This window comes from Dendroctonus ponderosae, unplaced genomic scaffold, assembly GCF_020466585.1.
Source record: "Dendroctonus ponderosae isolate FM_Combo_2020 unplaced genomic scaffold, Dpon_F_20191213v2 Dpon_F_20191213_1, whole genome shotgun sequence".
Classification (NCBI taxonomy): Eukaryota; Metazoa; Arthropoda; class Insecta; order Coleoptera; family Curculionidae; genus Dendroctonus; species Dendroctonus ponderosae.
In genome coordinates, this window is record NW_026017110.1 from 51,283,473 (window position 1) to 51,307,205 (window position 23,733).

The 23,733-nt window shown below is 33.9% G+C and overlaps 4 protein-coding genes across 6 annotated transcripts in view; 1 reads left to right on the top strand and 3 right to left on the bottom strand.

Moving 5' to 3' along the window:
- LOC109537174 (elongation factor-like GTPase 1) overlaps positions 1–12,419 on the bottom strand; it is a 99,215-nt gene extending 86,796 nt beyond the window's left edge. Inside the window, exons 1-3 of one of the 2 annotated variants that reach the window (XM_019903772.2) lie at positions 12,248–12,419; positions 2,967–3,576; positions 839–2,902 (exon numbers count right to left, since the gene is read on the bottom strand). In XM_019903772.2, coding sequence (XP_019759331.1) covers positions 839–2,902; positions 2,967–3,573 — 2,671 coding nt within the window. In that variant the 5' untranslated portion in view covers positions 3,574–3,576; positions 12,248–12,419. Of the gene's footprint in view, positions 1–838; positions 2,903–2,966; positions 3,577–7,289; positions 7,391–12,247 lie in introns of those variants that run through there. The other variant, XM_019903773.2, reaches the window with a different exon arrangement.
- Positions 12,420–12,724: 305 nt separating this feature from the next.
- On the top strand, positions 12,725–13,804 carry LOC109537185 (NEDD8-conjugating enzyme UBE2F). Of its 2 annotated transcripts, none has more exons than XM_019903783.1 (3): positions 12,725–13,121; positions 13,176–13,337; positions 13,397–13,804. In XM_019903783.1, exons 1-3 carry the CDS (start codon positions 12,864–12,866, stop codon positions 13,511–13,513), a joined length of 537 nt encoding a protein of 178 aa, XP_019759342.1. In that variant the 5' UTR covers positions 12,725–12,863; the 3' UTR covers positions 13,514–13,804. The 2 variants fall into 2 exon arrangements, with proteins under 2 accessions (XP_019759342.1, XP_019759343.1); XM_019903784.2 differs by having other exon boundaries at positions 12,725–13,118.
- On the bottom strand, positions 13,791–19,828 carry LOC109537184 (AP-3 complex subunit beta-2). Its single transcript, XM_019903782.2, has 14 exons — positions 19,579–19,828; positions 19,449–19,524; positions 19,063–19,394; positions 18,752–19,001; positions 18,115–18,673; positions 17,837–18,057; positions 17,528–17,774; positions 17,213–17,364; positions 16,985–17,157; positions 16,704–16,936; positions 14,641–14,879; positions 14,446–14,584; positions 14,179–14,386; positions 13,791–14,127 (listed from the first exon to the last, which is right to left on the bottom strand). The coding sequence occupies exons 1-14, from the start codon at positions 19,704–19,706 to the stop codon at positions 13,983–13,985; spliced, it is 3,102 nt and encodes a 1,033-aa protein (XP_019759341.1). The 5' UTR covers positions 19,707–19,828; the 3' UTR covers positions 13,791–13,982.
- A 362-nt stretch (positions 19,829–20,190) lies between these two features.
- Positions 20,191–23,733, bottom strand: part of LOC109537189 (G protein alpha i subunit) — a 7,847-nt gene continuing 4,304 nt past the window's right edge. Inside the window, exons 3-5 of the mRNA XM_019903790.2 lie at positions 22,933–23,219; positions 22,781–22,875; positions 20,191–22,533 (exon numbers count right to left, since the gene is read on the bottom strand). Of these exons, the coding sequence (XP_019759349.1) occupies positions 22,151–22,533; positions 22,781–22,875; positions 22,933–23,219 (765 nt within the window). The 3' untranslated portion in view covers positions 20,191–22,150. The remainder of the gene's footprint in view (positions 22,534–22,780; positions 22,876–22,932; positions 23,220–23,733) is intronic.

A 23,733-nucleotide genomic window follows, 5' to 3' on the forward strand; every position in this document is an offset into this window, starting at 1 on the left:
TTAATCGAATAAAAATATTGTTCGATATGAGGGCGAAAACCCGTTTTTCAAACTCCTGACGGATTAACACCCTCGATTTCGTCTCGGGTATCAAACGCCGTCCTCGTTCAAAAAACGACACTTTTTGCCCTTCTATCGAAAACTACTAATTGTGTCGACTTGTCATTTATCAGTATTTTAAAAAATCAAGTATTCGCTGGTTTTTTAGTTAATACCCCAGTGTGCGACATATTGTAAGCTCCAAGTTCTTCGGGATTGAATAAACGTGTTTTTGAAATATTTTGCTTATAAATTTACAGAATTATAAAATGTTATTGAGTTATTAATAAAGTCAATACAGATTTTCGAGTTATGACGATGAAAGAGAAAGTATTGTACTCTATAGTCTATAGTCTATAGACCACATAGCCCCCCTGGATTCGCCACTGCGCATGTGTGCGCTGGTTTTGTCATAATTTATCTGGTTTAAATTTCTCAGCCCTTTATACCACCATAGTGACGCCTCATGAGGCAACTAACTGTTAAATTATACTTCTCATATAAAACATTTTTTTAATTAAATATTTCAGGTTATTATTTCGATTATTAAAAACAATGTTTTAATAATACATCGATTAGAAAACCCATTATTTATAGTATTTCTATCATTGTTTATAACTAATAATATATTGCAAGTTTCAAATCGGCAATACAGTGTTAATAATGGTTGAATTTTCACTTTTTCAAATTTAACTTATCTTGTTAAAAGCTTACTTTTTTCGCTACACGCTAAAAGACACGTGTCACTTTTCTCATGAGCCGTCATTGGTTCAAAAAAAATGGATAGTTAAAAACTCACCTAAAACATTTGTATTAACTCGAATGGAAGTGGTGTACATCGGTTCCATTAATCGTAGGTCGCCATTCTCCAGGGCGGCAGTCAGGGCAGCTTTAATCGCATTTTCCTCAAACGACATCAATTGTGGAGTAATTGCCACAGGTTGGATATCTCTGGCCAGTTCAAAATCGTTCACGATAAAGGCACAATTCATTAACGGTTCTTCGCAGATTGGTCCCGCTTTAACACAGCTTTGGAATGCTCTGAGTACACATTGGGCTAAGAAGGTTCTTTGGTCCTGCACATTTGTTTCTAGGAATATATTATGTACATAATCTCTGCTGTTGTTGATAAGAATGTTAGCACAGTCTGGAGTTCGACTAACACACCAGATTTTGTTCTTTAGATTGTCCCATACAATACCATTTTGTTCAAATGTAGCATATAATAAATCCTTGAAATGTGCTACTGCACGAGTGGTCAGTTCGCTTTTGAAAGTTTGCTCTTTTGGTAGCCTGGCTAATGGTTCCTTATCAGCAAACTCGTTGTATTTTCTAAGTAAATCAATCCAACCATAACTCTGCCGCTCTGTGATCATTTTTATTAGGTCGTAGTTAATGCTAATAAGTTGAGCAATATTTTGAGGTAAAGCGACAGCAACCAAAGACATTTTTATTGTGTGACTTGCAACGATGGTCTCCTTAGGGACAGCAATTAGGGTGTTAGTAATAGTCTCACGTAAAGAAACGATGGGCCTAGACACACGAATATCAATCTTCGCAAATCTCTTGACCAAATCTTCTTTACATTTATCAAAATGGACATCTCCTGCTGTTAGTATGATCATTTCGCCATTTTCCTGAACAATCACTTGCACGCAGGAATCGCTTTGTGCAAGTAATTTTAATCCAAATCGCAGCACCGGAATATCCTTGGGATTAACCGGTTCAATTGCATATTTCATAACAGGAAGATAAGTTGGGTGCTCTATTATAGGGACAACATGCAGTTCTGAAGATAGAGTAGCAGTACGGGTTATGCTTCCCCCTAATCCCTCAATACCGCAGAAATTCCCTGCGGGTACACTGCTAACTGCTTTCAAGTCTCTCCCATACAGCATGTACAGTTGCTTAATCACAACTTTTTTCACATGTCTATTTTTTTTTACAAATTTGCTTGAATTTACTTGAATATCACGTTCGTCCGGAACATAGCCTGTGGATATTACATATATCGCCTGCCCAACTTTCAATACTCCAGTAAAAACTCTCGTCAATGCAATTACTACATTTTCAGATGAAATCTTCGATATCAAGTCATCTGTGCTCAGGTCGACTGGTTCCTCCACTGTAGGTTGTGATTCTAACTGTTCGGACGTCTCCGATAAAGACAAATTCAGCATTTCCCGATGAAAGTCTTCTGAAAGTCTTCGAAATGTGGTGGTGAAAATTGTTGAAGCGTTCTGAGCCAAATATTTATTATCTACACAAAACATCTTTGAAACATAGCACAATGTTGGTGCATTAAAATACTCGGCATTGAAAAAACGGGAGAATTTATTAACACATTTGGTCAAATACGTGTCCTCCGCATAAAAATTGGAATTCAGTAAATAGTCAATTTTTTCCTTTTTCATACAATTGGGAGCCGGAATGACATTTAGGCATTGCTCAAACACTGTACGAGATAATGGGTTCCACGACGACAAAATTGATCTAATTTGCACCTTAGGATCAGTAGAACAGATCATGTCCCGTGTTGGATCGGTAATACAGAGCTTTTCCAAAATGGCTCGCAGTTTATCGCCCTGACATTTTCCACTAAGGGACTCGTAAACATGCACTACGGTTTTGAGACAGAGTTGAATGAATATATTTTGTTTCATCTTATCTCTAGCACCAGTTTTAATAACGCCCTTTGAATCTACCCAGCAATCAAAATTCCACATCTTCTCATTAAGAGATTCTACTGTTTCACCATTAATATTTGCGATCATCATGTTTGAAATATGCATAGTTGTGAACGCCCAACCATCAATAGCGCTTCCAAAAATCACATTTCCTGTAGTTGGGTTGAACAGCAATCCTTGAAATAAAATAGTTTCATGATTATCTAATTGAGTAAACCCAGGTTTTTATTAGAATCTTACCTGTGTTTTCTATATCAATTTGGTTAGTGAATCCATATTGATATAATTCGGCAATGATTACATTGCAGTCCTCGATAATTTGGATGATCGTCTGGAACATTTGGTCGATATCCTGATGTAATTCCATTATTAATCTATCAAGTTTATTAATGACCAGAATCATCGTCACATGCTCTTCATATGCTTTGCTAATTGACTCCCGTGTTTGTACACACACCCCCTCAGCTGCATCCACTAGAATTATTGCTCCATCACAAACTCTTATTGCTGCTCCCACTTCCGAGGAAAAGTCAATATGCCCAGGCGTATCTATCAAGTTCAGCAAAATACTCCTATACTTCTTTGCTCGTTCATCACGAAGAACGTTTAGTAAGGAAACCGCGCTACTTTTCATCGTAATTCCTCTTTCCTGCTCATCCAGACGGTCGTCAAGATATCGTAAGGATCCTGCCATACGCTGGCTAACCAAGCAATTCGTACTTAGAAGTAGGTCGCATAATGTCGTTTTACCATGATCTACGTGAGCCAAAATGCACACATTCCGTATACATTTTGTTTCGCCCATACAGCAGTTCAGTTCTTGGAAAGTAGGTTTAACGCACTCCATGATCTATATTTAAAAAAAACAATGCTTTAATAACACATTCAATTAGAACTACATAAATGACGCTTTAAAAGTAAATTGGTTTATGTTAACTTATAACGTATTTATTATACAGGGTGGGCCAACGAAAAGGTCGCACCCATATTTATGAGTCTCCTCGTAGATTTCAACAAGAGTCAACTTTGTTGTCAACAACATTATAGTCAACAGTCAACAATATTATATATATGCCATGAATGATAAATATGACGTTCTTTACATACATTGAACCATTGAATGGTTGAACCGACCAATAAATCTAAAATATTTTATAAAAGTATGCAAATTTCTGCAGCTTGCGTAGTAAGTTGTAAATTATAATATATTACTTTTTAAGTAAAGTGTTACTAATAAAGCAGATTTCTCTTGACCAACACTTTTTAATTCGATTTGCGTTAACAAATGCAAAACCACATACAAATGTACAGTAACGAGTATCTGAAATATTCCTTAAAACTCTAGAGTTTTTATGTTTTTAGACAGTCGTGAACGAGAATTTATTCGTGACGTTTCGCAAGCAAGAGTGGCTTACATCTTCAGAGGTGTTTGCTCGAAAGCTTACCACGAGCCAACCGCCTCTAAAGACGCACGCCACTCGTGCTTGGAAAACGCCAGGAAGAAATTATATTTAACTACAGCCTAAAAAATCGAAAAACTATTTCTCGGGTCATCTTCAGGGCCTATATTCAAGTTCAAACAGAGTCGGACTTGATATGTAATCCGGAAAATGAGAAAAGAAGCTACATGGTTATTTTTTGTCTGGTATTTCGTATTAGTATTATTATCTTACGACTTAATCATAATTATCATCCTTTACGCATGACGATTTAAAATCTATATTAAATTATTCAATCGATTTATCAAATTATGTGAAAATTTGGAAAATAATCAAAAACTGCAAAATCTTGAATCAAAAGTGTGTCCGCCGAAGTCTTATAGCAACTCACTCAACTGCAAGATCTGAAGCAACCCTTACGAAAATGAATTTTGATTAGCAAATTATTTTAATCTTTAGAAGGCATTCCACTTTTCCTAATCCTCCAGTTCTCTCAATTCTTTATGCTTTCTGGACTAAAAAAGTTATGTATTCTATAGAATATTGAACCAATAAAGAAAGACGAGATAATAAAATGTGTAAAGTTTTAAAAAGAAAATAAAAGCAGCTGACGGATAAGTGAGAGTAAAAGAAGAAACTAAATAATAATTAAAGATGATCAAATAGAGAATGATGGTTAAAAGTAAAGGTATAATATAAAAGAAAAGAAAGAGATTTTTTTGGAAAAATGGTAGAAGCTCAAGATAGAAAAATATAGTTGGGTTGCATATATGAAGAAAACCATTTCATTTAAGATTTTAATAAATAGTATAGCGGAAGTATTTAAATTAGGCTCATATAAATATAGATAACGTGGCATTTATATAATAGTGACATACGAAATCTTCAAGAACAAATCTACTTCTTCAGTTTCCAGCTGTATCGGCTTTCATAACTAACAGCATTTAACAAAAAACTGGCCAGTTTTTAATCTTACACCAAAAGTTCTCATGTACAAGCAGTGCTTTGAGCTGACAAAGAATATTCAAAATATCCCAGTAAAAAATTATAGCAAACATTAGTAATCAGCGCAAAACGAATCTTTTCCCAGTCAACCTGTTATACAGGGTGTTCGGATAATGCGTTAGAAAATATTTAACGGTGATTCTACATCATTAAATAATGGTAGTAAGTTATATAACAAAAAAATTCGAAATCTGAATATTTTACAAGTTACAGCTCATCAAATTTTTTCCTTTTAATTTTTGACATATTCTGGGCATTTGTTCGCGGATTAAATTGAAAATCGATACAGAGTTTCAGCTTAGTGATCTATAACTTTCCAATGAAAAATTGTTTCTCCACTTTCCGACTAGACGGCACTTTACATGAAATCGAAATTTTATGTTCCTCATGAAAACATGCAAAATTGCTGGGATTGCAATTAAATCCAAGGACACTGGTTTGAAAGTGATAAAAACTTGATGTCGATTTGCTCCTAAACGAAGAGGGTTTTCGAGTCGTGTGAAGAGCACATTTTTCGTTTAGTATTTTGCAATTTTTAATACCGAATATTTCCTTTTGCGATACTTGGCGAGTGAAAAAAGTTATGCGGAAAATGAAATTTCGATTTCAGGTAAAGTGCCATGCAGTGGCAAAGTGGAGAAACAATTTTTTATCAGAAAGTTATGGATCACTGAGCTGAAACTCTGTACCGATTTTCAATTTGATCCGCGAAGAAATGTCCAGAATAAGTGAAAAATAAAAGGAAGAAAGTTTGATGAACTGAGAAAATATTCAGATTTCGAATTTTTTTACGACATACTATCATTATTTTAGCATGTAGAATCACCCTTAAAAATGTCCTAATCATCCTTAAAAATATTCACGGATTAAAAAGTTCTAGCAGTGTAGATTTAAGTTGAAACAAACTTTTACCAGCAAAAAATATTAAATATACAGGTATCGACTCAAATGTAGCAGCCAAGTAACTAATTTTTTTTAGCAATGCTTGCAGTAAAACTTCTGATTCCCAACACGAAATACTAATCAATAGAGTTTATTTTATTTAAAAAGTGTAAAGGAGATAAATTGGTTTGTAAAAAGCAAAACAAACGTCCTTTGATGAGTGTAAGACTTTTTACAAATTTCTATAATTCCTTTCTGGAAAAAAGCACTTGCATCGCCAGTACCTATTCCTAATGGTTGTCTTTCTTTCTTTCATAACGTTTGATTCCAAACTGCATTTAATTTTCAACAAAGAATAGCACCTTAAGGTTTTATAACTTACGTTTCGAGACTTTGGCACAAAAAACAAATAAAGAAAATATATTATATTACAGAAAAAATGACATGTTTCCATCAAGATTCATAATAAGCCTAAATAATAGTTGGTTAATTCTAATGACTTTTAAGACAAAAAGTTAAAGATAACAACAAACAAAAAGTTAACAATCCCGATTACATTTGTAATATACTGTTTGTTGGTGCACAGGTGAATAAAATATTCTACTTTCTAAAGCTTTTGAGACGCAAATTCAGGTTCTTTAAGAAAATTGATATATTTTTTTGTTTATCTAACGAACACATAGAATAAAACAATTATTTCCAGATTTGCTCAACAGGGAATTATGTACCACCCGTGCTTCTGGTTGACTAGTTTTTATCCGTTTTTTTTCCGTCCAAATGCCTACAGGTCAAACTTGACAAGACTTGTCTCTATACACACCAAGGCGATTTTCAGCCGTGTTGTTTCAACTGTGCGAAAAATGTGCTTGCAAAGACTCAAATCATGCGCCGTTTGTGCAACTTAAACGTTTTTAGAAAAATCGTTGTCCTGCGCCATCACATTTATGACACAAACTCTGCACAAACGTTGCATTCTAGCCAAAGTGAGGTCATCGTTTGTAGAGCGTGTGTAGTAAAACCCCGATATAAACCGTTATATTGCGTAAAAATTCCTGTAAAAATACATTTTTTGTTTGTAAATCCTCATGGCATACAATTACAGGTAGAAAATATACATATAACATACAAGCAAAGGGTAACGTGTTATTGTAGAGGTAAATGAATTACTAATTGGAGACTGCGCATTGACTACAGATAAAGTAAGCAAATACAATCGAGTTATTAAGCTCAATCTTACTCAAATATGTTGCGAATTTCACACGAAGTTAAATCACACAAATAATATTCTAGAACTATCACTAGCACGTGAATTGACTGAACGGTTAGAAATAAAATGTTTTATAACCTCAAATGTCGGCATAATGGCGTCGCCAGAGCCGTCGTTACGACAGTGTTGCGGAAGTTGGCTTAATTTCTAACTTCTAATGAAAACTGTACTAGTTTAGGAATAGTATTTTTAGTCAGAAAAGACCTTAAAAGTTACATCAGTTAAAATACTTGTTTACTACAAATAGTTATTTTTTTATAAAAATACTAAAAAGAGTGAATCTTAGGTAAGGCGTTGGTTTTGCACCCGATCTATATGTACAATATGAATATAATATGTACATAATGAAGTAAGCACTCGGGAAAACGAGTAATTTTAAGAGTTACATGTTAAACAGGCATTAAAAACAGTATTCATTTTTGTCTGATAATGTACAACCCTATTGGGTGTTCCATTTAAAATAAGCCAAAGCTTAGAGTCGAAAATTAGCTAATTTTAAAACTTACGTTTTTGGACGTTCTGTATCAAGATGTATTGAAATTAAATTTGTATGAAATAGAAATGGAATACTCGGGTTTATTTTTGTATACTTTATCGGGATGGAAGTATTTACGCTCAGCAAGTACATTGTATACAAATTGTACAACGAAGTCACCGGATATGCTCTATTGGTCTAAAATATTTTCAGCAATACGAGGTTGCCGCTTATACCGAAAAGTGCATACAATTTTGATATTTTAAATGTGACACTCCCTATATTATTGCACGGTTAGATTGGCTATATACATACATATGATTATTTTGGCATATCGATTCCTATATCTATCTTAAGCGGTTTCCGAAATATTAAATAAAATTCATTATTTTTAATCAAAACGTAGGCCCAAGGAATCTTATATTACAACGCGATTTCGATACCTGGAAACTTAAAATTTTCGTACTGGGTTAGGAAAACCCTATGCTTGAGCCCGGCGTACATCAATTTGTTCCAAATTATACAGGATGTCTTCAAAATACTGACCTTTCGGCTAGAGATAAAAACTGCTCGAATTAAATTTTTTCAAATAGAACACCATGTATATTAGTTCCAATACGGGAAGACCGTTAAATTCCCTTTGCAACTTGCGATGTAAGAATGTCAGTTTTTGATGCATTTCGTAGGGCAAAGTCGTTATCGATTTTCGATCGACAAGTTATCGATTTTCAGCCATCAGACATTTTTTTACAATTTTACAATATTGACTGCTTACGCCGGAGTTTATTTACTGAGGAACTAACGAACTGAGAAAGTCGCTTCTGTCACAAAAAGGTAAGGGAAGTTTTGAAAATATTTAAAAACATGGGGCTAGAAAATCGAAAACTGAGAAGGAAAATAAAACGCAACGCAATAAATAAAATGCGAAACGGGTTAATAAAAAGAAATTTGAACATTAGGTTACATTTGCCACCGGTGGAGCCAGTTGATTTACATTATTTAAAATGTAATCAATCACAAAATCAGCGCAATAGAAACAGAGATTCAGACGTGGCAACATTACAGCCAAAATTTCCGTCAATGACGTTTGCTTTGTTTATTGCCATTGTTTTGTCAAACAAAACAGCATTTAAAAAATTTTTTAAATGAAAAGTGGTGGCAATGAGATAAACTACAATGTGAGGCTGATTGTATCGTTTGAGTCCCTCCGAATTTTTTCCTTGTTTTACCTCAAAGAACACTCAAAACTAAGCAGTTTCAGCGAAAAAAAATCCTAGATTATCCACAATGTTTGGGAAAAATCATTTTCAGGCTAAATTTCGAGCAGTGTTGCCAAACTGTATAAAACGTTTTAAATTAGTGAAATTGTTTCCTTAAATACCTAGCATGTTGATTCATTCTTTTCGGGTTATTATTTTTTATTCAAAAGAAACTCCCTGGGTTCCAGTCAATTTTATTGTTTATCATTTAAAATGTTACAAATACGTTTCGGTGTCTTTCTCCATCATCATCAGTTTTTCTAAAATATACATTTACAGTCGTCATTAGTTTAAAACAAGAGCTCTGTTAAAATATACATACTAAAATACAAATCAAAAACATATTAAAAATTATATTAAAATCCTTTGAATCTCTTGGGATTACAGGTGATGAGTCAGGACAATCATGTTCGGGAAAAGACTAGAATTTATTGTCTAGAGATTTAAATTTTATTTACATGTATGGCTGTTTCTACCTTCAAATTTGGCAAGCCATTGAAAAATCTTTATTTTACTACTTTTACTTAAAAAAACTGTTTATAATATTTGTCATTTTTCTTTGCATTCTGAGGATATCACTTAATCTGCATTTCTTCAATATACCAGGTGTTAATATTTTATGTAGTTGGTTTAATTAGTGTATATAGGTGTTCGTTTAATTAGTGTATGATATATAGAACTAAGATTGTCTGTGTCTGATCTAAAATTAATTGCATTCTGATGTTTTTTTAATTTGTATCATTTCATGGATTCTTCTCTTATTATAATTGTCTTCAATATTAATATTTTTGTGTTATCAAAATCAAAACTATGTAACATTTGTTGCGTATGTTGTGCTAATGCTGTTCCATTTTCGTTAACCTTTCTTAAGCTATATTTATGTTCGTATATTCTTTTCTTTTAATATTGTCCTGTTTGACCTATGTATGCGCTGTCACAGTTCAAACAGTCAATCTTGTATATGTATTACATTAGGTGTGTTTAACTTATCACTTTTAGGCTTAAATTTTGTGAAACATTATTTTGCTAAGTTGTTTTTAGTTTTATCTGCTATAGTGATATCATGCGGTTTTAAAATATTTTTTATTTTTGTGTTAATTTCTGGAATATATGGTAATGATACTATACTTGATTTCACCTTCTTTTTTCTTATTATTATTATTTACGTTGTTCCATTTATTGGAATTGCAGATTTTATTTATTCTTCGTTTTATGATTGGTTCGACAGTTGTTCATTATTAGTATATTTTTCATTTTTTTAAGATTTTTTTATCTATACGCATAATGTACCAATTTAATTGCTCTATCAGTAAGAGCTGAAATTTCTTTTGAATTAAGTTGAAATATAGTCAGGAAAATATACACAATTAATTTTTATTTTTATATATATATATTTTTATTTCCATTAAAAAAACACTAACCATGCTCACACGAACAAACTAACTCAAAATTAACCGAAAGGAAAACACGCCCAAGAAACGGGCAATACCGCATTGAGTTCAATTCCGGAAACAGCTAGCTAACCTCAATCAATGGGCGACGTTAGAAAAGATGCTCAAGCTTTTGCGAAAAACACAATTATTATGCGATGGCAAAATTATCTTAGCGACAATTTTGCATGTGGAGTTATGAAAAATGTTGATACTTAAAATGCGTGGTTTTGGAAAAGCAAATTTCAAAAGTTTGTAAGCGTTTTTTGGTTTAATTTATGAACCAACCGGAATTTTTTTGGCCAAAAGCGCCTAATTTGAAGTGCAAAACAAATAAAAAAACTGAAAATTTGGAGGAACTCAAACGACACGATCACCCAATGTAGTACTCTCTAATTCATGATACAATGAATACAAGGTAGGACATTAATCGGTCGAAAACTCGATTTTCGTGCGCACATGACGTCACTGGTTACCACTGGTAAAGTGAACAGCTGATCCCATTTAAATTGCTTGTAACCTAGACATTCAAAACGCAATAGTTCAAAAACGGAAAGTTATATGAGGATATGGTTTGCAGCATTGTATAGCTCAATGCTTTGAAAATCGCGTTTGGGACCTGATATGGGCGTATTGGGAAGAAAAATACCCTAAATAATTATTTACAAAATATCTGATTTTCAGCGTTTTAGCGTGCTGTGTTGCCAGAGGGTCATTTGAGAAATCGGGTTGAGCCATACGAAATAATGAATTAATTGTATCACAATGAATGAATGCACTGTTCATACAATGAATTGATTGTATCATATAATGAATTCATTGTCGTACAATGAATTCAGATTCGGTTCAGTCTCGGTTCAGAAATATAAAAAATGCCATGTGCAGTCATTTCATTTGTATTAAAATTTACATATCATCCGCGGCATCACAAACCGCATATTTCGTCGTAAATAATAGGAAAGTAACATTAGGTTATTGTTTGGACTTCCGTCTCTTGAATCGTAATGTACTATTTCTGCAAGGATACATTTTCAGCTAACCCTATACTTTATTGCACAACTGGCAACTGTGCTAGTCTGCAAAATAAATACATTTTCGTTACTTTTAATTTTCAAGTCTAAAATCGGCTGCAAAGCATCTTGTAATTATAAGGAAGATTTATAAAAAAATAATTAAATGTGACAAAGACTAAATAAGCTATATTTAATCACATTTAGCAGACAGGAAAAAAGCACGCCCGGCAGTGATTTCCACTGACGTGACGCAAATCGACGCAAGATCCTACCTTGTATTCATTGTATCATGTCTCTAATTTAATCTCTCACATTTTAAACAGAGAGCAGTGCCTATTGCCGTAAAGGGACGTAAGGGATTATCTGCAAAACAAACTACTTTTTATTTCAAATTACTTCTGTTTGAAGTTGAAATGCCAGTGGGCCATAAACTAGTAAATTACCGATTGCTTAGTGCGGTCCTGGAAATATTACTGGTCGCCTATTTGCTTTGGTTCCTGACATCTCGGTATTGGGCCTACTATATGCGCGAATATTTTACTATTTTATGACAGTACAAACAGCACCTAATAGATATTTGATAGATACAAAAACGAAGTTAAAACACCGTTTTTATTGCAGCAAACTATACAGATAACTTAGGAAATGGTGCAATGTACATACTCTTTTAAAATTTGGCGGTAGGAGACTGCGCAAACCCATAAAGATAGTACAAACAATAACAGTGGCAATGCTAGTGTAGAAAACTTACTCGATTTATTCCAAATAGCACTATCACGGGTTGCAATCAGTTAAAATATGTGAGCATTAATCTCGCACCACCACATGCACGGATCCTACTTTCAGGACTTCCAATATATGCTTTATAACCTCAATGTTTTGTCTTGCGTGCGGACCTTCGACGTGTAATTGAAGCTACGGCGCAACGGACAATCTGAAAATTTAATTTAATCTAGAGAATATCAAACGCAGATTTTTTATAAAATCTTTCAGGGCGAATCTGACTTTTTTTTCAATTATAAAAAACCTTAATAATTAATCACTAAAGTTTAAATCTCTATTTGATAAAATCTAATTAATAGAAAAATTAATTATGGTCGTTTTGTAAATACATTTGGAAAATCAACCAGTTTTATGGAAAATTATGCTTAATTTATATATCTAATTCTGAGACCATAGATTAATGGTCAAGAACAAAGTTAAAAATCCGTCACAGTCAGTCCATAGCCTCTACCCTATCAGTTTTTGACAAATTTTCTAACCTTCAAATGAATTTCAATTAAAAAAAAGATTACGGCGATAATCCCATTAATTTAAGATCAACATTGTTCATTTGTGTACTTTTCCCTGTGCCTCTAGCTGTTAAAATGATCACTTTATCCCAACGTTTAAAAAGAAAAAATGACAGTGACTCTGGCATAGTGAATAGGGCTCCAATTAGAGACCGCTTATTAGTCAAAGAAGCTCAAGAAATGTCCCAACTGTTACCTGCATCTTGCTCAGTTCAATACCATAATGAAAACGATTTAAGTAAATTTACCTTAGTTGTTCAACCAACAGAAGGATACTGGGAAGGTGGCTCCTTTAAGTTCGACATCAATGTTACAGAAGAATATAATATGGTTGTAAGTATGTCATTTTTTTCCTATCAAATTAAGGAATTCAATCCTTCTTTGCAGCCACCTTTAGTAAAATGTGCAACCAAGTTATGGCACCCAAATATTTCAGAAAATGGTGAAGTGTGCTTATCGTTATTGCGAAGACATAGCGTAGATGGAATGGGATGGTCCCCCATTCGAAGACTTAATGACGTCGTTTGGGGATTGCATGCTTTATTCACAGTACGTATATGCATGATGGTTCTTCACATATAAATGTAAAACGTTCTCATCTCCTTTAGGACTTACTTAATTTTGAAGATCCCTTAAATGTAGAAGCTGCTGATCAATTCAGATATTCAAAAGAAGATTTTAAATCTAAAGTAACAGAATATGTTCTAAGTTATGCAAGGGAATAGCGAAAGTGGACCTTCCTGGAAGCTAATATTAATTTTGTTCAATTTATATTGTATAAAATTAGTATTCTAATTTGTGATATTTTCTCTGGGAAAGAATTTGTAATTATTACTGTAATTATAGAAATTTAAGCAATTACCAGTTCTTTCCCCATAATATAAACTGCGTGCTTTAAAATGACAAAATGTCGCCAACTCTCAAATTTTATGGCTACTTCTGAATTTTTAAATAGCTCCACTTTGTGGAAAACAGTGAACTAAATAATAAAAAACAACTCAATGAATAAGCAAAAATTGGTTTCATTTATTTACTTAGACTACATAAAAAATAAATACAATCTTATCGGGAGCATAGTTAACAATGCACCTATGTAGGAATGTGATAAATATAAAAGAAATTATTAAAACAACGATGATATACCTATATACTTTAAAAACATGAGATAACACAAGAATTAGAAAAAAATTGTTTCTATGAACCAATATTTTTTAGCAACTCATTGAGCATCACTGATCCGAAAACGATGTTTTCACAGTTGATCCTTAATAGTGTTTTATCCCGTTTTTGAACAGTGACTAACGTTAAACTAGACGACGTCATAGTTAGGCCGGCAAATCTATGAAAAACACACTGTTAAAATGTATAAAATCACGTTGTTATAAATTACCTTAGATATTCGGAATCTGAGTTATCACAAGGGCCTAGATTTGCAAGTTCTGCAATACGACCAATGATATTATGGCAATCTGGAATTACTCCCGTATGCTCATTCATTCCACACAGTTTCAGTTGCTTTTCGACAAATACACTAGATGGCATTTTTACTGGTCGCAATAACTCTCCTACGTTTGGCCTGATGCACACTGAGAAGTTTCCTAAAATTAATCCATCTCAAAGTATGCCAATTTTTAAAAACGCTTACCGAGATACTTACCTAAGGAAGACACTATTTCGAAGTTCGCGGGTTGTGTGGTATCATTAAAATCAATCCCCAATGTTGCCGGTAGCGAACAATTCGGTGACAGTTGCGGTATGCAAGCAAAGTCATGCATGCTCATACCCACAGCTAAGCTCTAAAATAAATCGAATTTCATAAACGACAAACATATAAACTATTTTATTTAGGTACCTTTTTTCCCAAACGAATATCACTGATCACTTCAGCAGTGTTATTAGTAAACATTACATTTATGGTAGTCAAACTCGGGGAATATAAATGAGGACTTCTAGTAAAGCGATAATTGGCGGAAAGTCCTCTGCCATTTATTTTGCTCAGCAATTCCGTTGGCTTCGTATTAGTAAATGATGGCGGAACCGTCTGAATTAATGGTAATGATGCAACCGTTGGAGTTGGCGTGTAAAAACCACCTAATTTGAAACAAGAAAATATGTGAGATTTGTGGATTAAAGCTCATGACCCATGCATTCGTTTATACGATGAAACGAAAGTGTTTCAATTGGTTGGAGATCTGTCAGTTCGTACGACGATCGACGACCTGACAGATCTCCATCCAATAGAAACACTTTTGTATCCTCGTACATGCATGGGACACGGGCGTACGAATAGACCAAACTAGTGATGGGAACTATCGAATTATTCGATATTTGTAATTCATTCGAATTGGTGGTGTGAGATTTGAGTACTTTTGAGTACTCTTGAGTACTCGTACCGACTAGTTACTTTTGGATTCAATACTCGTTACTTCGGATCAGTTATTCGAGTACTCATCCTAGTCGTACGTCTTACGAAAGTCGAAGACCGATCTTTGTATTGTATTAGAGCCCTTCAGATTTGTTACACGGACACTTTAGTCATACAAACCATATACAACCCTAGAATTTATGATTCGAGTAATAGATAGGTATATTTACGTCTAAGAGTAAATAATCAGACCATTTTTAAGTCAATTGTTAATGGATTTCCTCTCTTTTGTTATTGTAGATATTGTCCGCAGACATTTTGAACCCCCACAGTTGTTAATACTTGCAGTTTCTAAATAAATTGTCTTTTTGGAACAATTTTTGAAAGCAAGTAATTTAACTCTGTGAAGCAAGATGCCACACATCCATAAATAAATACAGTGCGACAATTATCAATTTTAATAAACGTATTTTTACAAATATGCAGTTTTGAAATAAGTTGCAATTATGTAAACGTAAAAATAGAATTAAAATTTACCATGCGGCAACGTACAGCGCTGTTTTTAGTGATTAGAATCGACCGACGTTGAAAATCAAACGCGGCTTGCGGTGTCCATCCGTATCGGTGCGGGTCCGAGTACTGATTACCCATGATACCAGCGTGGCCAACTTTTCAAACGCGTATTACCGTACAAGCCATTTGAAAATACCGTATTTTACCGTACCAGAGATTTTGAACCAGAAAAACAAAAAAAGGTCTTCAATCGTCCCATGATATTTACCGTACAATTGGCGTACAACCTATCGAATTATTCGATAGTTTTAAGTAGTTACTAAGTTAAGTTGAATTGTTTTTATTCATGTGTTTTCTAATTATCGGATAATCCGATAGCTATAATCATTGCAATGAACGAATTCAAATTTTCAATAAATTAATTTTCCACTTTTTAAGCAAGAATATGCAATATTAATTTTTTAAATTGGGTTTTTGTTCAAAAATTTAACAATTTTTTTCGGAAAAAGCTTATAGTGAATTGTATTCATTTTTATCATTAACTATTTTTTTGTCATAACGGACTTTCACCACTTTGAAAGAAAACGGCTCATATCGCATCCAAGGTTTCCAAAACCCTTCTAGGAATATGACAACGCATGCCCCCGAATGATGGTGGTGTCTATTAAACATCCTGACAATAAATTGCATAATTTCACGCTGATGATATTTATATGTATAAAGCTCATCAGCGTGTGTAACATGTTACTAGAGAATAGACCGAACCTGTCGAAATGTGATTTTGCCTAATGGGTAACCTTACGTCTTACAGAAATTCCTAAAAAAACTCATAAAATATAAATTAATCTGCCTAAAATAAATCAACCTATTTACACTAGAACAGAAACGGATAAATTGTATCCAACAGTTCTATACACACATGAATGAATTTATTCGATAGTTGCATTCATTCATTTAGTAATCATTCGATAGTCGAAATCATTTCCACAAAACCCATTTTCAAAAATTCAACATATGTTTTTAGTCAATCAGCTTACCTAGTGAAGGTGTTAAAACAGGGGCAGCCGACGAATCGTTTTCGCAAAAATCTAGCAAAAGATCTAAATTCGATTTCTTTTCGCTTGTGTTATTGGTTTTTTTCTGAACATTGGCCGTTGCGGTGACATGATTAGTAACTGCAGCCGGCTTTCGGTCATCTTCGGCTGAACTAGATTCATCATCAGACGACTCTGATTCTTCTGAAGAAGACTCATTTGAATTGGCACTTTTGCTGCAATATTTAAACATCATTGAGGTTTTAGTAATGAATCAATCTTACTTCTCCGATGACTCTTCCTCAGCAGAGCTTTCCGGGTTGCTTGTTTCTTCAGTGCCAGTGTCTTCAGACGATGACTCGCTGCCCGAAGAGCTAGAGCTTTCACTTCCTTCTGCTGCTGAAGTAGCTTCCGAAGCAGACTCCCATGAAAACACATCATTTCTGCCTTTCTTCTCCTGAAAATCGACCCTAGTACATGAAAACAGGATTATCCAACAAAATATTGCTTACTGAACGTTTCTCTAGTTCTCCAACTGAAATATCTTCTACATTTCGGCTGTCGCCAGGTGGGGCTACTTCTGGGAAATCTGGCAGTGGTTCATAACCAGCCGCCCTTTGCTTTATATAGTGAGACAAAGATCCAAGCTGCAAATCTTCTTGATCTAAAGCAATAGTAAAGATTTCCAGTATAGTTTTTTTGGAATTTATTACACGTTGTGATTTGTTATCAACATTTTTATTTGTGATATGTTATCATATCAAAATGTTATCACATTGTAATTTATTATCAAAACCGCATTTATTATTTGAGGATATCAAACATACCTTTAAATTGCGACTGCAGAATAGGAGCAGGTTTCGCAGCCAAAAATATCCTGGCAGCCTGAGAAGATAATTTGCTACTTTGTCCCGCAATAAAGAATTTCAAAAGTCTAGCCTTATCCCGTATATCGTAGTTTTGATCGTATCTAGCTAAATTAAAAATATACTGACACAGCAAACTGGTTTGCTCTGGGTTGGTGATGTACAGCTTAATTGCTAAATTCATAACTTGAAGCTTTACAATGTCATGCTACAAACAATAATACAATCAGCAAGTGAAATTTGAATCTAAAGAACTTTGTACAGTTTTACCTCGTCCGAAAATGACTTTGCAAGCTTTCTAAGAACATCAGGAGCAATTTTTGGTACTTTTTGGGAGTGTTCTCCTAAAAGCCACAAAATTGCAGCCCTCGCTTGTGCAACAGTTATACTGTCAAGTAACTTCGCCATATGGGTAATAATTTCTTTAGGATCAGCAGCTTGCGTTTGCAACAATCTTTTTATAACGACCACACTTTCCGCAACTACGGCCTCTAAAAAACCACGCCATTGTTAAAACTGCAATTTAATTAACCAGTTTTACTTCTTACCGTCTCTATTAGACAACAGAGAAACTAGACCATTAAGGCACGTATCTGTAACTTCAGAAATAGAGCAAGCACACCTGCCAATGGCTTGAATTGTGGCAGCAACAAAATATTTGTCATTATTGGATATATAAGTTTGTAGTTCCCTTAATATAATTAAAACGTTAGCATCTGTTGTAAGATTTGTTAAAATTTCTAATTTAAGAAGCTTAACATTGGTCGGATCTGAAGTCCTCACAAAGAAGCTCTTTAAATAAGTCTCGAACATGCCCTTGTTCTTAGCGCTTATAGAAGCAATTGCATTTAACACAATACTTTGAACTTCGACATGCGAACGTAAAAGACGAACTAAAGCTTTTGCAGCTAGTGGAAACTCGTTTTTAGGAGCAGCGTGATGATATAATTGCGCCACAGCCATTACAACTGCAGCATTTCTAGACTGCAAAAGAGGTCGAGTAGATCTTAAGAGTAGCCTATGATCAGGATACAACGAAGGAGCGGGTTTTTCTGAAACGTCAGAATTAGAATCATAAAAAGGACGGTCTGATTCATCTTCCATTTCCTAAAAAGGTGAAAAAATGGGCATAGCAAAACAAACACTTTGTAAAAACCGTGCATAGCTTATTGGCGAAATAATTACATGCATATTTGGATCCAAAAATTGCGACCTTGCATATCTGGTTAACATGTTAACAATAGTAACTTGACCCCATTCGTCTACATCTACTATCAAGGCACAGAGTTTTCTATAAACCACATTAATCAGGTTTACTTTTTCAGGACAAACTTCTGTAAAAGCCATTACTGCTGATCCGATCACTAAAACAGTTTTATCTGCTAGTAACTTTTGAATTATAGTTTCTAATTCTGATTTTAGCTCTGGATCCAAACTGAAAATGCAGGAAAACAATTCATATAGATTTTGTTATGCAGATTCATAGCAATTAATACCTGTATAGTTTGGGAATAGCGTGAGCAGCAGTTTTTCTAACATATGCTGACATATCAGAGGAAGCATCGCGAATAGCCAACATTACAATAGGAGATATCATTTTAACTCTTATACTAGACAGAACTCGTAGAGCACCAGCTCGAATTAATTGGTTTGGTTCTTTTAAAGCTCTCTGAAATGTAGATATGGACAGCAAAGCCAAATCCTGTTGCTCTTCTGCATATCTCTCCAAATAAACATACACCAGTTTCTTCACTTCAATGTTTTTAGATACTACATTCTTTACCACAGCTGGAAACAATACTGAAGCATCTCGACCTTTCGCCACCATCTGAAATTTATCAGTTGTTGAGACCATTGTCAAAAAAAGTCCCAAACAACTTGCCCCAATTATTCGCTTCATTGCCTCCAGTTTTAAGCTATCTTTGTTGGAATCCAGCATCTCTTTTAGATCATCATGCCTACCAATTAATTATTATCAATATTTGCAAGAACGCGATACTATATAAACATACTTCTTGAAGTCCGAATGGAAGAAGCCCCCCGTTGCAGGATCGGCAGTTAATTCGTTATCTAAACTTGAGCCCCGATCACTCGAATAAGAGTTAGTGTTTGACATGTTGTGGGTTGAAGATGCTAACATTTTAAAAATATATTATTTCATTTACAAACTAGTATTATCAAACAAATTTGTTACAAATATAAAACAGTGAAAATACACATATTCTGACAAATGACACGTTTTAACCTATATCTTGACTCCTCCTGTGGCCTGCTAAATGCTGCGACAAAAGTAGTTTGTTTTACGGCAACACTTTTCTATCTCGCTCTCCCACACACAACGGAAAGAATAAATAGAATTATTATACTACAGATAAATGAGATGAAAATAAAAATAAATTTGCTACAAAAGTGTGCATATTTGACGGAAACAGAATGGACTGTGAATACTACAATTAGGTGTTTTTAATTTTCAAATTACAAACAATAAATACAAATAGTGAAGAAGTTTTTAAAATTATCAGCCCTGAGCTCCTTTCAAAGCTGCTGCCTTAAAGGGAAAATATGAAATAATACAACAACGTAATCTCTTTAAATATATCTATATTTCCAACAGAATATAGGTATTTATTTGAAAATATATATTTCCATTATTTATATACATACACTACATATTAGGTGTACAAAAATATAGAAGTTACAAGAAATTATCTCTGATTGGAGATTTTAAACAAATACGCGCCTGTATCCAAAGAGAGACTTTCTAGGCCATTCCTTGAAACTAGTGGGATTTTCGGGTTTTTAGGCCGTCGTAAAATGGAATTTCTTCCTGACGTTTCGCAAGCTACTCGTGCTTGCCAAACATCAGGAAGAAATTCCATTTTACAACGGCCTAAATAGCCGAAAAACCCACTAGTTTCAAATACGCCTGTGTTCTCATCTAAGGTAATAAAGGTGCTTATACAAAAATAAAGTTGCTAAAATTAACTGTCAAGTAGTTTCGAAGTAGAAAAATGTATAAAAGTTGTAAAGTTTTGTTTAAAAATACTGGTTTTCTTTGTCATGGCAGTCCTGCAGAGCATTAAGTCTTCTAAAGGAATTTCGGTTTAATCGACTCTAGCAAAAAAAGCTTTTAAATTGCGTGCCTCAAAACTGTTTAGATTTAAGTCATTTAACTGAACTGAAACTGTATAGAACATTATAAGATACTGATTAAACGAAGGAGCACGCTGACCTGAGCATCTATTTTGAAATGACAATTATTTTATTACAATCAGTTCTTTTGAAATTGGAATCAATTAATAATCCCTAAACAAAACAATTTATTTATTTATTATTATTATTTTTGTATATAACACGAATTTAGAAGTTTAACAGAGAGTTACGCATAAATTCGAGGATATATTGGAAAGTCATCAAGTTGCCCAATTCGTTTGCCTTCATAGATTCATTAGAAATAAGTCTTTAATTCGGGAAATTGCATCGCCCTCATACTGTGATGTTTTTCAAAAATATAATTTAAGGAATGTTTAAACTATGCAAAAAATTGCATTAATTTATTAGGGGGTTGCCTCTAAATTTTCTTTGTGTGCGTACAGATTAAGGGAAGTTGGCACATAAAACAGCGGCGTAATGTGAGAAAATTTGATTTTTTTTTACGTATATGGCACATTTTAACCAAACAAAATTTGTCTTCTGTTTACGATCAAAATAATCTAATGGAAGTTTTTCTTTAAGAAAATTTTAATTAATATTTATTTTAAGTCTTAGTTTTTTCAGTGCACTAAATGTGACGTAAGTACCTACTTTTGAGAACTTTCTAAGCATATTTTACCAAATATCCCATACCCTCTTAAATAGCATAGTTGCTGCACCATGGGCTTACAAAAATAAACCTAAGAAATACATATTGTCATGCTATAAGTTGCAAGATGAAAACCTTAAACGCAAATTACGAATGTTCAACCTAAACCAATATTGAACTAAATGACACATTAAGAAAGCATTGTTACGGGAAATAGTTTCAGTATCGCATACAGAAGTTATTTACTGGCTATCTATTTGTGCTGTTATTAAACGACAATACTGTCTCCTATAATTATAGTTAAGTTCCTTAAAACAACACAGAGCAATCAAGCCATTAACAACCGTTTTTCAAATCCATGAATATTCTAGATAAAAATATAAAAATATACTGGATTCGAGATTCAAATTTTCTATATGCTCTAGTTGAGGGAATGATTGAGAACGAAGGGGAAAAATAGTAACAAACCTTGGTAATACTCTTGTACAAATTGAAACAAATAAATATTGACACTAAATTAAGCACAACACAAACTTAAAAATATACTCGTTATGAATATATTATTCAGACAATTCTTACTGGTCCATTTTATTACCCTGTATCACAGCTAAAAGATTCGCTGCTTTAAAGGCAAACCGATAATTATGTACATTTACCGTATTTTACTTTTCATTGCTAAATCAAAACATAATTTTTTTTATGGTATTCAAAATACACTAAATTAATCAGGGCAACGAAATAGACCAGACTTTAAGTAACTACGGGATAAACGTTTAAGTAACTTACATAAGTAAACCACAATCCTTCAGGTTGTTTTTAATGATAACATCAGTGACAGAATCGAAAACAAACTGAATGTTACTCGTATCGGTCGCACAAGTAAAGTGCGTGTAAATTTCTTTTTGATCCTTTCGTCTATTGAGATTTTCAAACTTCATTCGAATGTAGGCCGAAGCCTCTTGATATGTATTCGGCCCATCATATTCAGGAAAGCAGATAGTTAAAGGACTTCGAGCAATTTTTTCCTCGAATAGATCTTTCTTGTTTAGGAAAAGAATTATTGAGGTTGTAACAAACCATTTACTGTTACATATTGAGTCAAAAAGCTTCATTGATTCCACCATACGATTCATTTCTTCATCTTCAGCCAGAACCAAATCGTAACCTAATTAAACATGATTCCATATGTAAGTGAAAGTTGAAGCCAAATAAAAAATGTTTTTAGTAAATTTTACGGAAAAAAGTTTTTGCATGGTCTAAAACCATCAGCTATTGACTTTAAGTTAAATGCGAGGTTTACTCAAGGGTAACGTAAAAGCCGACTTTTATCGAAAACAATTCAGAATTGAAGTTTACATTTTTCCATTCTAACACCTAGAGAATTGGTAAGTAGGATACAGTAATTTGCTTACCTGATAAAGCAACGCAAAATATAATGGCAGTCACTCCTTCAAAGCAATGAATCCATTTCTTCCTTTCCGACCTTTGCCCGCCCACATCAAACATTCTGAAATTGATGAATAATTGTAACTTCTAAACATTAATTGTAAGAACTGCCACTTACTTAAAATGCAAATTTTTGAACGAAAAATCAGTCTCCACAATTCCCGTGGTCTTGACTCTCGTCCTCAACACATCCTGTTGAGTAGGAACGTAATTCTTCTGCGAGATTCTATCAAGGGAATTCAAATAATACGCAGCGGAGTCATTCAAGAGATATTCTCGAGATCTTGAGAAGCAAAGCTGCACACCAGGGTCTTGCCAAAGGCGTTTCATCAACATTACCAAATCTGGGGTCAGTTCTCCTTCCTCAGCCGCGCTTGCATAAGTAAAGAACTGCCTGGCTACATCCTTTGAATAGTTAATTGAAATGTGTTAAAATATAGAATATTTTGTTGGTAAAAACTTAAATGGGTTATTCCTTCGTAGGCAGAAGTTTGTGGATTTTTAACCTGGATTGCTACCATAGAATTGACGCATTCGTCGAGTGAACCAGATAAATCGTCAATTTCTCGAAAAAACTCTATGGACAGATGAATCTAACTCAACAAAAGTTGGAGTTTTTGACGCAACTAAGGAGAGTGGTTGGATGTGATTTATCCATGTCGATGAATTGAACGGCAAGCCAAATATATTGACTTAAGGCCACACTTGCGGATCTGAACCATCTGGATTACTTTGTAAAAAAATGATCGAAAGAATAAACGCACGGTTGTTTGAGCACGTGTATCGAGTCTGAAGGAATGTAGTTTGGGGAACTATTGTAATATATTTAGAAATGTTTTCCGGGCTTTGAAGCCGTGGTCTATCGGAATTTCTTCCTGACGTTTCGTCCACAACTGCGGTGGACATTTTCAAAGGCGAT

What these genes read in the sequence shown, in the direction of transcription:
- LOC109537185 (XM_019903783.1), top strand. Translation starts at nt 12,864, where the DNA reads ATGATCACTTTATCCCAACGTTTAAAAAGAAAAAATGACAGTGACTCT. An exon ending in CAGAAGAATATAATATGGTT is followed by an intron (nt 13,122 to 13,175) that starts GTAAGTATGTCA and finishes CCTTCTTTGCAG; the next exon opens with CCACCTTTAGTAAAATGTGC. An exon ending in GATTGCATGCTTTATTCACA is followed by an intron (nt 13,338 to 13,396) that starts GTACGTATATGC and finishes CATCTCCTTTAG; the next exon opens with GACTTACTTAATTTTGAAGA.
- LOC109537184 (XM_019903782.2), bottom strand. Translation starts at nt 19,706, where the DNA reads ATGTTAGCATCTTCAACCCACAACATGTCAAACACTAACTCTTATTCG. An exon ending in TTTTGGATCCAAATATGCAT is followed by an intron (nt 18,674 to 18,751) that starts GTAATTATTTCG and finishes TCACCTTTTTAG; the next exon opens with GAAATGGAAGATGAATCAGA. An exon ending in CAAAGTCATTTTCGGACGAG is followed by an intron (nt 17,775 to 17,836) that starts GTAAAACTGTAC and finishes TATTGTTTGTAG; the next exon opens with CATGACATTGTAAAGCTTCA.